Source organism: Rhinolophus sinicus, chromosome 2, assembly GCF_057876585.1.
Source record: "Rhinolophus sinicus isolate RSI-liver-muscle chromosome 2, RSI-T2T, whole genome shotgun sequence".
In the NCBI taxonomy this organism is placed as follows: Eukaryota; Metazoa; Chordata; class Mammalia; order Chiroptera; family Rhinolophidae; genus Rhinolophus; species Rhinolophus sinicus.
The window spans coordinates 14,613,502-14,626,399 of NC_142502.1; the positions used below are offsets into that span (position 1 = coordinate 14,613,502).

The window sequence follows — 12,898 nt, forward strand, 5'->3', positions numbered from 1 at the left end:
ATGCTGTAGGAGACCCGACACTCCTGAATCAGAGAGAAAGGACAGTTTATCACTCACAGCAATAGCAGTAACCAGCATAGCAGCATATTTTGGTGCTGATTTATCAAGTCCCAATTCCCACAGAGGGTTGCAAAGAAGGCTAGGTGACAGCTGCACATGCAGTGGGCTACTATACAGGGGCAGAATTCTGAACTCAAGGAACTCTCATCTTTTATAATGGGCAGTAAGCTTGACTGCTGTTTGCTCTAGAGGGAGAAACTATCTCTAGCATCCAAGGCTGTTTACTATACATAAAACATACGTGAACACAATTGTTCAGATCTAAGGTAGTCTCTGTTCACAAACATGCAGAAACAGGAGAGACTCATGTACAATTATTTCCCAACAATCATTAACATTGAATTGAAAATATGTATATAAATGTGATCAAGTGTATACAGTCATGTGTCACTTAACAATGGGGATAGGTTCAGAGAAGTGCGTTGTTAGGCAATTCCATCATTGTGTGGACATCATAGAGCGCACTTACACAAACCTAGACGGCAGAGCCTACTACACACCTAGGCTCTATGATATATGATATAGCCTATTGCTCCTGGGCTACACACCTGTACAGCACGTTACTATGCGGAATACTGCAGGCAACTGTACCACAATGGTATTTGTGTATCTAAACATAGAAAAGGTACAGTAAAAGTAAGGTATGAAAGATAAACTATGGTACACCTGTATAGGGCGCTTACCGTGAATGGAGATTACAGGACCGGAAGTTGTTCTGGGTGAGTCCGTGAGTGAGTGGGGAGTGAATGTGAAACCCTCAGACATCACTGTCCACTACCGTAGACTTTATAAACACTGCACACTTAGGCTAATTTATTTCTTCAATAATTAACCTTAGCTTACTGTAACTTTTTTGCTTTATAAACTCTTTTTACTTTTGACTCTCTTGTAATAACACTTAGCTTAAAGCCAACACATTGTACAGCTGTCCGAACATATTCTCTCTTTATAGCTTTATCCCATAAGCTTTTCCTATTCAAACTTTTTAAAATTTTACTTTTAAAACTTTTTGTTAAAAACTAAGATGCAACAAGAATGACAAACTCAATCTCAGCAAGGTGAGTGTGGAGCTGGGCCCAGCACAGAACTAAGCCATAGGGCAAATATCTGGGTCCCACTTGCAGCCTCTCCAGCACCACGGGAAGGAAAGGGGTCATCTCTCAGGTGCTCTCCCACCTGCTTCTCCAGGTGGTGGGCCTAGAGCCTGGGCCAGACTGGCTATCTCAGTGAAGTAGTAGTCATGGCTCAGAAAGAGCTCATGTTCCCAACCACTGTGTCTTCTTGAAAAGAGCCCGGTATAATCACATATTCACCTATTGTGGATAAACTGATTATGCACAGCACACAGTCTGTCGTGGGGAATCTAAGTGGTAAATGAAAAACGGATATTTGTGTGTTCCAGGAATTGCAAACCACCGTACCCTGAGCTGCTCTTTCTCCCAATGCTGGCTTCTCAGGCACTGATGCAAGGATGCTCAGCTGCTAAGGCCAAGTCCAGGAGCATCTTGTCAGGGGAGAAGGTAAGAAGAGCCTGGAAATGGAGGGGCAGCAGCACAGAGCCTGGCTACACTCTGCTCAGGAGCAGGGAGCCCCTTGGATCTCAGGAGAGAGTAAGGAATTACTGGTAGGTGGCCAAGGACCCTCTCCAACCACAGAGCCTCCCACCCCTCCACCCACCAGCTCAGGGGCCAGCTCACATTAGATGCAGCTCCTGCCTTTCATTCAGGAGGGTGGGACTGAGAGTAACCACCTGTAAGAGGCAGGAAAGCTTAATGGCCAAAGGGTATGGAGTCAAACAGGACTGGGTTTGAACCTCACCTCCATAACTGTGTGACCTCAGGTAAGCTGCTCAACCTGAGTTTTTTGGAGTGTTTTTTTTTTTCTCATCTGTAAAATGAGGATAATGCAATCTATCTCATAACATTAATGTTGGGATTAAATGAGATAAGGCTGTAAGCCCTTAGCACGGTGATAAATAAATGGGAACCACTATTACGATTGCCGTAAAGCATGCCACTCCATAAAGTTTAACCTTAGATTTCCCAGTGTTCAAGTGAGCACTGGACTAGAAGCTGGAGACTTGGGAGTCGTCCCCCAGTGCTGTGCTTTCATTCCTCTCCAGTAGAGAATAAAATGAGAAAGTCAATGTGCTCATGTCATAGCTGCCACCTGCTATAAGAGCATAAACATGGTGAGCTGAGGTCAAACTCGTGCATCAGACTAGACGAGAATGACCCAGTGGCACAGTGGTGCACAACCTGGGAGCTTGTAAAGAATGCCTAAGCTCTGCTCCTCCAGCTTCTGATTAAATTGGTCGGGACTAGCCTCTAGGCTTCAGTTGTCATTAAAGCTTCCCAGGTGACACAAATAGTCATTCATTCAGGTCTAAGAACCTGAAGGTGTGTGTTGGGGGCAGCAATGAGGCATCCAAGAGGAGATCCATGCTTATGGCCTGAGCACACAGGGGGAGTGATGCCAGGCTCTGCGCCAGGAATGAGGGGAAGGCTGGGAGTGTGTTACAAGGTAGGGTTAGAGGCCTGTAGAGGAAAGGTTCACTCTTACTTCACCTGAAGACCCTAACTTGGGCTGGTTAAGCCTAAGGGAAATCCTACAAATTCTTCATTTTTCTGTATTCATAGGGTGCGTGGCATTCTAACAGTAATTGGAATATCTAATTAATTTGCAATCTTCTTGAGGATTTATATCAGATAGGTAAATGGGAATTTTAATTAAAGAAAGGGGCATGGCCTAGGAGAGCATTGCAATAGAAGGCAGCTAGGGCCAAGTGCACAGCGATCGTCTTGTTTCTTCTCAACCCAGGGATGTGTTCCGGTTTCTTTGCTTTCATCAGGAAAGGGCCAGGATCAAATGCCTGAAAATGAACAGCTAGACATAACTGCTAGGTACCCTCCTCTGCAGAGCACCTGACAAAGTCAAATCATCATGGGAACATGTTTTGTAAGGCAAACGTGTAAGCAGAGTTGTAAGCAGCTCCATTTATTTGAGTAAATAGCTTGTAAATAAATCATTGGTAAACATTACAAAATTAAATACATTTTTCAAAAGCTTGCCAGTATACATAAATTTCACAAACATAGTTCTTTAAAAAATAAAATATGTTCAGAGCACCCTTGATAGAAAATGCCTGAGCCCTGTCCTGTGACAGGTCCTCCTAGAGACACCTTACGAGAAGTGGGGTTTCTGTGGGGAAGCAATGGGGGCCTCCTGGAAGGAAGAAAGAGTTTCTACTCTGACCTTTTACCCCACCCATGTCCATCTGAATTTTGAGCCTCCCCCAAGGAGCTGGTATGTAACTGAGAGGGGCTGGACAGGAGCCCCTGGCCTAGCTCCAAGCAAGGGGATCAGGGTGCAAAATTAGGGCCAGGGGCCAGAGTCCTCACCACAGGCCACTGAGAGAAACCGGAAATGCAATCTCCACCATGCTTCCAAACCAGCAAATGCTCCTCTATTAACTTTCTTGAGAGAAGGTGAAGCTCTCTCACTTCCCACCTGTTCAACAGTCAGTTTATCCCCTCTGGTCTGACGCTGCCCAGGCACAAAGTGACCAGAAGCTACTTCTAAGAAGGAAGATACATAATCTGCTAACTTCCTTATGACCTGCTTTCATGGAGAAAGACTAACACACAGTACTTGGTTGAAAGCAGAGAATTAATTGCTGCACAGCGCTTCCATTTTCCATTGCAAAACTCTGCTCAGCTAGTGTGGGCATTTCTCGAGTGAAGTTCTTCAAATTAAGGGTTCATAAAACTTTAAAATACCACAAATGAGGCAATAAGTAAATGACCTGGCAAAGCATCCCAATTAAGGAAATAATATAAAGTCCATAAATTAAGCCCTTGACTAACTCAACATTTTCGTAGTGTAGCTCATTAGAATAACGGATACACTGAATTCTTTCACTTTGGTGCGTAAAGTGGACGTGGAGGTCAGCAGCACTCCCATGAGGAATCTCTAGGGGCCTCTTGGAAACACATGTGCTGTGACCTCCAGGTAAAGGATGACCACAAGTTTATTTCAACCATGTGAAATAAAACTCACATCTACTTTGTAACTTACTTGTGTGTAGGTATATACAGGTATGAGAGATTCAGTATCTGAGTCAAATGTACAACTTAAAAAAAAAAAAAAGTATTACCAAACTAGCTGTAAAAACAAAACAAAACAAAACAAAAACAAAAAACCATCATCCCTGTATAGTAAGGTCCTAAACGTCAGATTTCCCGAAGAAAATACTGTCTGGCCCAGCCCATCCCTGGATGTTTGCCTGTTTTGATAATCCCCGGTTGGGCTGAAACCAAAGTCATTGATCTCTTTGCTATTAAAATAGTACACTAACAACACCTTTAAAAAACAAACAAACAAACAAACAAACGCTCTAGAATAAATGTCTAATAGACCCCTCCCCCCCAAAAAAAAGTTGCTCATAAGGACAACTATTCTTTAATAAAAGTCCTTGTGAAGTCCAAATCCCAGAACCCTTTCTTGATCTCTGGCTGAGTTCCACCCTGAGCCAGAATTACACAGTCTTCTTCTGCGGGGGGCTCAGTTTCCTCATGCCTCTTATCCGAGAGAGCAGCTCCTTGATAAATTCCTAAAAGAGATCAGAAGAAGGTAATATGAGGGGGCTCTTATTAAAATTTGGGTTTAAAATCTACATGAAGTAATTGATGTCAATTGCAGTTAACCTTAGTTGATGAGTTTGGGTGGACGTATTGACCCCAACTGGTACAATACAGTAAATTTAAATGATACTTACTGTACACACTCTATATTTTCTATTCTGATTTCATTGAAAAGATAATGCTGTGGCAGAGGCACTAAAATGATTCCATGACCTATTCAAGGATGAGAACCCAGAGACTGAAGAACAACCTAGAATGGTTCCCAGTTCATACCATCAGGCATCTTTCATTGTTGCTTCATGTTTTAAAATATTTGGCTACCAAACAAGTCACATTTATTAGATAATAATTACTTTGTCTTCCTCTTTTGTATTTGTCAAAGACGAAGCTGACAGCTCGTCAGACTTTCTGATCTGCAAATGACAACCAGTGAATGCCAGGACTCAACAAAAACGCTAAGGAAACTTGCTCTCCATTATGGCCTTCTGCAAAACAGCTCTCAGGCAATCTCCCCCACCAGTCACAGCTCTCAGCCAGGAGCTCCCACATTAATAATCCTGCAACTCCTCTCCAGCTCTAAAACACAATAAGCTTAAATATTTAATCAGCCGCTGCAATTTCCTTTTTTAATCATCTTTTTGGTATTATCAAAGTAATATGTGCTTTTTATAGAAAACTTGGAAAATACAAACCAGCAACAATTACTGCTCAGAATGAACTACTATTAACATATTTTCTTCCATGGAAATTATTTTTACCTAATTGAGATCATACTGTATAAATGTACTCTTTTTTTTTTCCCACTTAGAATTATGTCAAAGCTTTTCCCCACAACATTAAATTGTCTTTCTAAGAATTAATTGTAATACTTATACAATTCCTTATTATATGGCTTTTCTACAGTCTGCTTAATTCCCCCATCCCTGGATATTTGGTTGGTTCCTGGCTTTTCAAAATTATAAACAATGCCACAATTAACACCTTTGTGCATAAATCTTTGCCTGAAATTGGGATTATTCCCTTTGGAGAGTAATCCAGAAGTGGGTCAAAGCCAAAAACATTTTAGTCACCACCATTTCTGAACTTGGAAAGAATAAAATCCATGTGAAGTAAAATGGGGCCCAATTTTAATTTTCTGAATACTATTTTATCTAATTTATAGAATTTTCTAGGATGAAATAATGCCAATTTTTCCCACTTGTAACCAATTTTCATTTTGGAAAGTTAAATGCATTTCCTATTGCCCCTTTTACTATGTGGTTTAAATAATACATAATATGCTGCACATAAAATTTCAATTCTGTGGTTTTTGGAATCTGTTACTCAACTGACTACTGTGAAAAGTTCCAGCATTTGAGTGTAGACTTCCTTTCTTTTTTAAAAACAAATGTCAGAATTACAAACCCTATCCTATATCTTGTTAATAACTCTGGTAATTTATCTGCACTATTTTAGTAACTTTTTTTCATAAAGATCATTATAAAAATAAGGACTAAAGAAATCATTTAGAATAATGTACCCTAAACTGCAGACCTTTTTTCTTCAAGACAAAAGTAATTTGGTAATTTGTATCAAATTCAAATTTTCTCAAAAAATTGATCATGATGTGTATAAATCTCAGTGATTAAAAAGTTAATAAATAACGCGCTTTGTACTTATGACATATTAACATTAATGAAAAACTAATTTTAAATTTATATTAACATACTTAATTTATATATCTACAACTTTTTTTTTTTTTTTTTTTTTTTTTTTTATCCCATTGTATGTTCATCACCCAGAGTCAGTTCTTCCATCACCATATATTCGATCCCCCTTACCCTCAGTTGTTATATCTACAACTTAATATACTGTACATATTTCAAACTGTTTATTAAATTTGAGTAATGAGGTGCTCAGCTGAGTAAGTTAAAAAATAGCAAGACCAATATTTATTCTCCAGATAGAAACTTGACAACACTACTGGCAACACAAAGATTTTTGTCGATTACAGATGAGTCACAAAGAAAATTCAAGGATCTTTAATCAAAAATATTGATTGATGGCTCTCCGTTCATTACTCAAAAATATTCTATATAAGTAACAACATATCTCATGTATGGCTGACGGCATAAATATGGGTAGCAGCAGCACCTAGATCAGTGGCTTTCAGCTAAATAAAAAACTAAAATCCTGTGTGTGACCCACACATAGTTACAGTAACCCAGTAGACAGAGACACAAGACTAAAACAAAAGTTTTGTGAAAAAAAATAGAACTCTTACTATATGACATTTTCTATTCTATTTTATTTTCAAAAAACACAGGTCATGACGAGCTAATGAGTTATCACCCATAGTTTATAAACAATGATCTAGACCTGGGCTATTCAATACCATAGCCCCTAATCACACATGTCTATTTAAATTTAGATTAATTAAAATAAATACAATTTTAAATTTAGTTCCATAATCATACTAGCCACGTTTCAAGTACTCTGTAGCCACATATGACGAGTGACTGCCGTATGGGACGATGCAGATACAGAATATTTCCATCATCGCAGAAAACTACTGGACAGCAGACAACAATACTTTGAATCACAGGTCTAGATGAGATAACCTTGGAGGACAGCGTAAATAGAGAAGAAGAGAAGGCTGAAGAGGCCTTCTAACAGGCAAGGTCTTGTAGGAGGTAGAACCAGCAAAGGAGACTGAAAAAAAGAAACCAAAGAGATAGGAGGAAAAACCCAAGAGAGTGTGCTGTTAAGAAGCCAAGAGAAGTGGTGGCTAGAAGGTTTTCTAGTGTTTCTAGAAGGAAGAGGTGCTCAATGAAGTCAAGAGCTGATCAGAGGTTAAATAAGTCAAAGACAGAGACAAAGCCATTAGATTGGCAAGACAGGGGCAACTGTGTGTCACTTGGGGCGGGGGTGTGTGTGTGTGTGGCTGGAATTGCACAAAGTATCAACTGACCCCAGCTACTATGGAAGAAGGTTCTAGAGGTTCTCCTTTAAGCACTGGAAAACTAGCTAACCTGGGGGAAGTTAGGGAAGATGAGAGGCATTTGGGGAAGTGCAGAGCCTAGGATCCTTGTGTACACCCCCCCCCCACACACACACACACGGAAAAGAGAGATAAAAGAAGCAATAGAAAGAAAAGAAACAGTTCCACTGACCTTGGAAACTTGACTTTATATAACATGCAGCCACCTGATTTATAAGAGACTTCTAAGAAAGAAAGAAGCCAAAGCAGGTTTCTGAGGAACCTGGCAGCCGGTGTGAAAACAGAAGGCCTTTCCTCACTCTGGAGTTTCGGCCATGTGGCACCATAAGAGGGCAAGGCATCGCGGTGGCCACCCTCTACTCTGAGTTCTCATCCCTGATCCCTCTTGAGCCCTGTAGCTTTCAGCTTCCAACCCCTCCCACCTGCTCCAGACTGTGCCAGAAGCGGCAGATGGACACACGTTTTGTAATTATCACCAGAGCCAGGCGTCTGGGAACCTTCCCTCGTCACTCAGTGATTCATCTGTTACACTCATTGATGATATGGCAGTGCTTAAAGGAAGATGGGTCCCTCAGAAAGTAGGAAAAGCAGAAACCACAGTATCACTGCAAATCACTGCTTTGCGGCTAAACTACACTTATGCCATTCTTTCCAGCCTATCAGGTCATTTAAAAAGATAAATAAGATAAACGGATATCATGCAGTAGCCCTTTGAGTAGAAGTGTTTCCTGACAAAAGTACTTTTGAAAGAAATGCCTAAAAGTGCTGCTCGGTGACTGGTGTCACCAACTACAGTAATTGTGTACATTGTGCCAGCTTCAATAAAGTGTGCCCAGCAGAACGCTGGATGCCCAGCCTGCTTTTCAAAACAAAAGTCATCGACCCCTTACACAGAGTACCCGTGGGATGAAGAGAGACAGCAGTGAGGATTCTGAAGGCTGAGATCCACGTAGGTCAGCGACTTCCCCGAGTACAGTCTCCTATTTCTCACCCCAAGAAATGCAACAGTCATCGCCTTAAAAATACTCATATATGTTCACAGGGACCATCTGCTCCTGATCTGAGTCTCACCACCAGATGACAACAAATCAAGTCAGCTCCCACAAGTTTTACGTAGCTACCTGACACTTCCTCCCAAAAGCCTGATATTCAATAGATGATGTTGAAATCAGATGAGTAACAAGGTGAAGGGAGAGCAGAATTTCTTTTTTTTTTTTTAAATTTGAGGCATGATTGACATATAACATTACATTAGTTTCAGGTGAGCAACCTAATGATTTGCTATATGTATATACAGAGGGTGCTAAAATATATATACACGTTTTAAGAAAGGAAAACTATTCAAACTGTAATACTCAAATATACCAATGACAAAAGATGAATACAAGTCACGTTTGACTTCTGCAATTACAAGAGGTGCTCAAAGTGGTTACCATCAGCGTCCAGACACTTCTGATTATGGCAAACTACTGCTTGAGCCATGTTGACCGAAGTGTCCACTTGTGTACATTTTTTGGCATCCCCGGTATTGTGAAATCATCACAATAAGTCTAGTTCACATTCATCACCACGTAGTTACAACATTTCTTCAGTGATGAGAACTTCTAAGATCTATTCTCAGCAACTTTCAAATGTACAACACAGTGTGGTTCACTATAGTCACCAGCTGTACGAGAAAAATTTCTAGAACCAACAAAGGTTAGGTAAGTGAAGACAATGGAAGAGTAGAATGTACCTCTTTTAAAACATCATGGCAACCCTGAAAACTTTCAAATGGCAAAATGTCCTCACCCAAAGAACCAGCTAAGCATTTAAAAATCGCACCTTAAACTTTTATATTCAGGTCACCCCGGAGGCCAAATGGGGCAGGCAGTGAATCAGCACTGATGCACACAGCTTTGGGGGTGTCCCCAGCCCTGTGTGACGCTAGGATTCGCTCCCTGTAGTCACGGGCATTATTCAGCTTCACAAGTACCATCATCGCTTCCCACTGAAATATTTAATTTCCCCCTTTTTGGGGGAGGAAAAGGGGTGGATAGTGTTGTTTATGGTGAGAAAGGTTCATTTGCCGACAGAGCACACCACACACAACTATCCTATTTTTCATTATCTGCAAAGAGGCTTATGACTCTGTCCCTGGTAAGGGTTTGCACCTGCTGTTATAATCTCTTCTGTCAACAGAAATTTCTGAAGGTGTTAACCAAATCCTGGATGGTTGTTCTGTCCCCAAACCCCTCTCCTCCTTTCACTTAAAACCACTGACACTATTTTGTCCATTTAATTTCTTGACTATCTGCCTTTAAAGATTAATTTGTTCTACTGGTGATTGTAGTCCCATTAATCTATTTTAGAGAGTCAGACCATTGCTCTTGAGCTAATTTATTTTGTACCCAAATTCTAGCCTTTATTTGTATACAGAGGGACAGTTTGCTTTCACAATATTTCACCTTACTGGCATTTAATTCCTTCACACATGTGCAATTCAGACAACATAAAATAAAATCCACATAAATAATGCAACCAATGTAAATAATCAACGGAGTTAATTCAGCAAAATTATAATCCCCACTTTATAATCACCATGAAACTAAAATAATTTCATCAAGGGTCCCATTACCAAGGACGGAGAATAGCATTTGCTATAAACACCTCAATCTTTTCTAAATGAAAGAAATCCATTTCTAAACTGTTTGAAATTTGGTTTTGATTGCAACTGCCTTTGCTGAAAAGTACAGAAATCCAAAAGTCATGTGTTAAATTGCGTTTAACTCATATTCTTTCTTCTGTCCAGATAAGTCTGAACACTAGAAGAGAACACGGGACTTTCTGATTAGCTTTGAAAACATGATCATTTGTTCTGAATTTAATTAAAAACGAAAGAAGAGGCCATAAAATCACAGTCAGTCATTCAAAAATGCCAACCATGTAAAGGTCCATTGCCTTTTAAAACCTGTACCTCCTCTACTACATCTTAAAAAAAATAACAATCATTAATTACTGGGGAAAAGCATCCAAAGGCAGGATGCATGTGGCTGTCCCTGTTATGGCATTTCTTTCTTCTTTCCTTCTGTTACATCACAATTACTGTTGTCATCATCATTCTCACTATTCTCATGGACATCCTGCTTCTAAGAGTGTGTGGTCAAGAATTTAACCTTGCCCCAAAAGAGGTCTGGTCTTCGCCCTCAGCTCCTGGGAGGCAAGCTCTAAGCCTTTAGAATGTCCTGCCTGATGAAAATGTCTTTGTTCAGCTGGGGGCCTGGGGCCCTGCAAGACAATCTAACAATGTGATTTAGGGTCGGGGCTTTGGGTCATATGGTACCAGCTTGATATCCCAAGGGACTGGAGACTGAAATTACCATGAGGGCAGTCAACCATGACTGTGACCAAGTCCCAGTAAAAAGGATGGACATCAGGCTCATCAAGTGAGCTTCTCTGGTTGGCAAAATTCTCTACACACAGCCACACATCATAGGCCAGAGTCCACACTGTGAATCCAGTGGGAAAGGATACCTAGAAGCTCTGCATTTGGGATTTTCCTGGATTGTGTCCCATGCATCTCTTCCCTTGGCTGATTTTAATCTGTAGCCTTTCACTATAATAAACCAGAACTGTGAGTATGACAACTTTCAGTGAGTTCTGTGGGCCCTTCTAGCAAATGATCAAATGTGAGTATGGTCTTGGAGACCCCAGAACTTGCAATGGGTGTCAGAAGTGAAGATGGTCCGGTGAACAGTTCCCTAACTTTGCAGAGTACGGAGTAAAGACCAGGAAATACACGCAGAGTTTTGCTCCACGACTGCATGTCTTTGGCTAGCTCAAATGTTTGGTCACCTAACATTTCTGGGTGGATTTTCCTCAATGAAGACAGTCTTAATCTGATTTATAAATAGTCCAAGGTGGAGGCTGTGCTCACCTAGTAAGAATTCAGACAAAGGCAGTGAGAAGTAGGTGAGTGTCACAGGATGTCGGCTCAGACAGGGTCCAAATGCCACCTGCAGCGCATCCTGGCTCTTTCCCCTGGGCAGAGGAGGCCTGTTGTATAAAGAGCCTTATTGAAAGCGTGTGAGCAATGGACACACTGGGACCAAAAGCCTTCTGGCTTCTAGGTGAGGTTACTCGAGTTTCTGGTTAATAAATCCCACCCCTTTATTATAACCTCAATTACACCAAACATAATCAGACTTTCATAGCCAATGGCTACAACCACTGAAATGTAATTTTCATCTGATTACAGTCTTTCTTTGGAAACTCCCGATTCTCTCACTGGTCAGAAACATTGTTCTGAAGGTGACAGCTTTCCAAGGTTGCATTTCAACTCCTTCAGCTAGCATTCAAACTCTATTCCTCACCCTCTGCCCACAACTACAATCTTTTTTGAGGAAACCCCATGAGAGGCCAGATGGCAAGGCTCTCCTGCGTGTAAACACTCAGACCCATTAACTGAAGGGAAATGGCTGCTTCCTCAGCTTCCTTTCACAGATCCCCTGATAATCACATTCTGTTAAGCAATTTGACTCCTAACTTAGAGATCCATAGGATAAGCTGATACCCTGGCATTTCTGTCATTTTATTTCTATTGTAATATTCTTTGAGCACTTAAACTCTCACCATAGTTAACTGTGGCCTTAGAAGAGATTGTTTTTAAAGTGTACATACAAGTTCTTTGCTTCATCTAAGTCCCTGAATTAGTTACAAGCACATGGGTGTTCAATAAAAATTTGTTGAGCAAATGAACAAAGAGAATATAGCAAAATGCCAACCACACCTCCTCTGATCACCCACACAGTCTCTCTGTGTTGTAAATATCCAGTTTATATTTTCTCTCTTCTGCAATTAGCTCAATGAACAGGGACTACGTACAGAATATATAAACTGAACAAAATTTCAAGTAACAGGTTAAAATGCTAAACGGATAGAGAGCTGATATGAGCAGGATGAGTTGACAATGGTCACCAGCAAAGCCTGTCAGAAAGGTGAGATGCAGTCACCAAGACATCTGAGCAATAGAGGGAGATTCTGCCTTCCTACTGCCAACGCAGAGAGAACAACAAGGCAGGCCTGCCTTTCCGAACAACACTGCCCAATTTCTATTTGCAAAGCACGATCTAGACATCTCTCCTGCACCTTCCCCCGGCCATGACATTTCCCTGACCTAGCTGACTACTGATTACTGAGACCGAGAAATGCTTCTCACCACATAGTCTCAGACTTC

The 12,898-nt window shown here is 40.9% G+C and overlaps 1 protein-coding gene across 1 annotated transcript in view; it reads right to left on the reverse strand.

The window, feature by feature from the left end:
• Positions 1–3,041: 3,041 nt before the first annotated feature.
• The window catches only part of PPP1R14C (protein phosphatase 1 regulatory inhibitor subunit 14C), a 66,345-nt gene continuing 56,488 nt past the window's right edge, over positions 3,042–12,898 (reverse strand). The window contains exon 4 of the mRNA XM_019735404.3: positions 3,042–4,672. Within this exon, the coding sequence (XP_019590963.3) occupies positions 4,598–4,672 (75 nt within the window). The 3' untranslated portion in view covers positions 3,042–4,597. The remainder of the gene's footprint in view (positions 4,673–12,898) is intronic.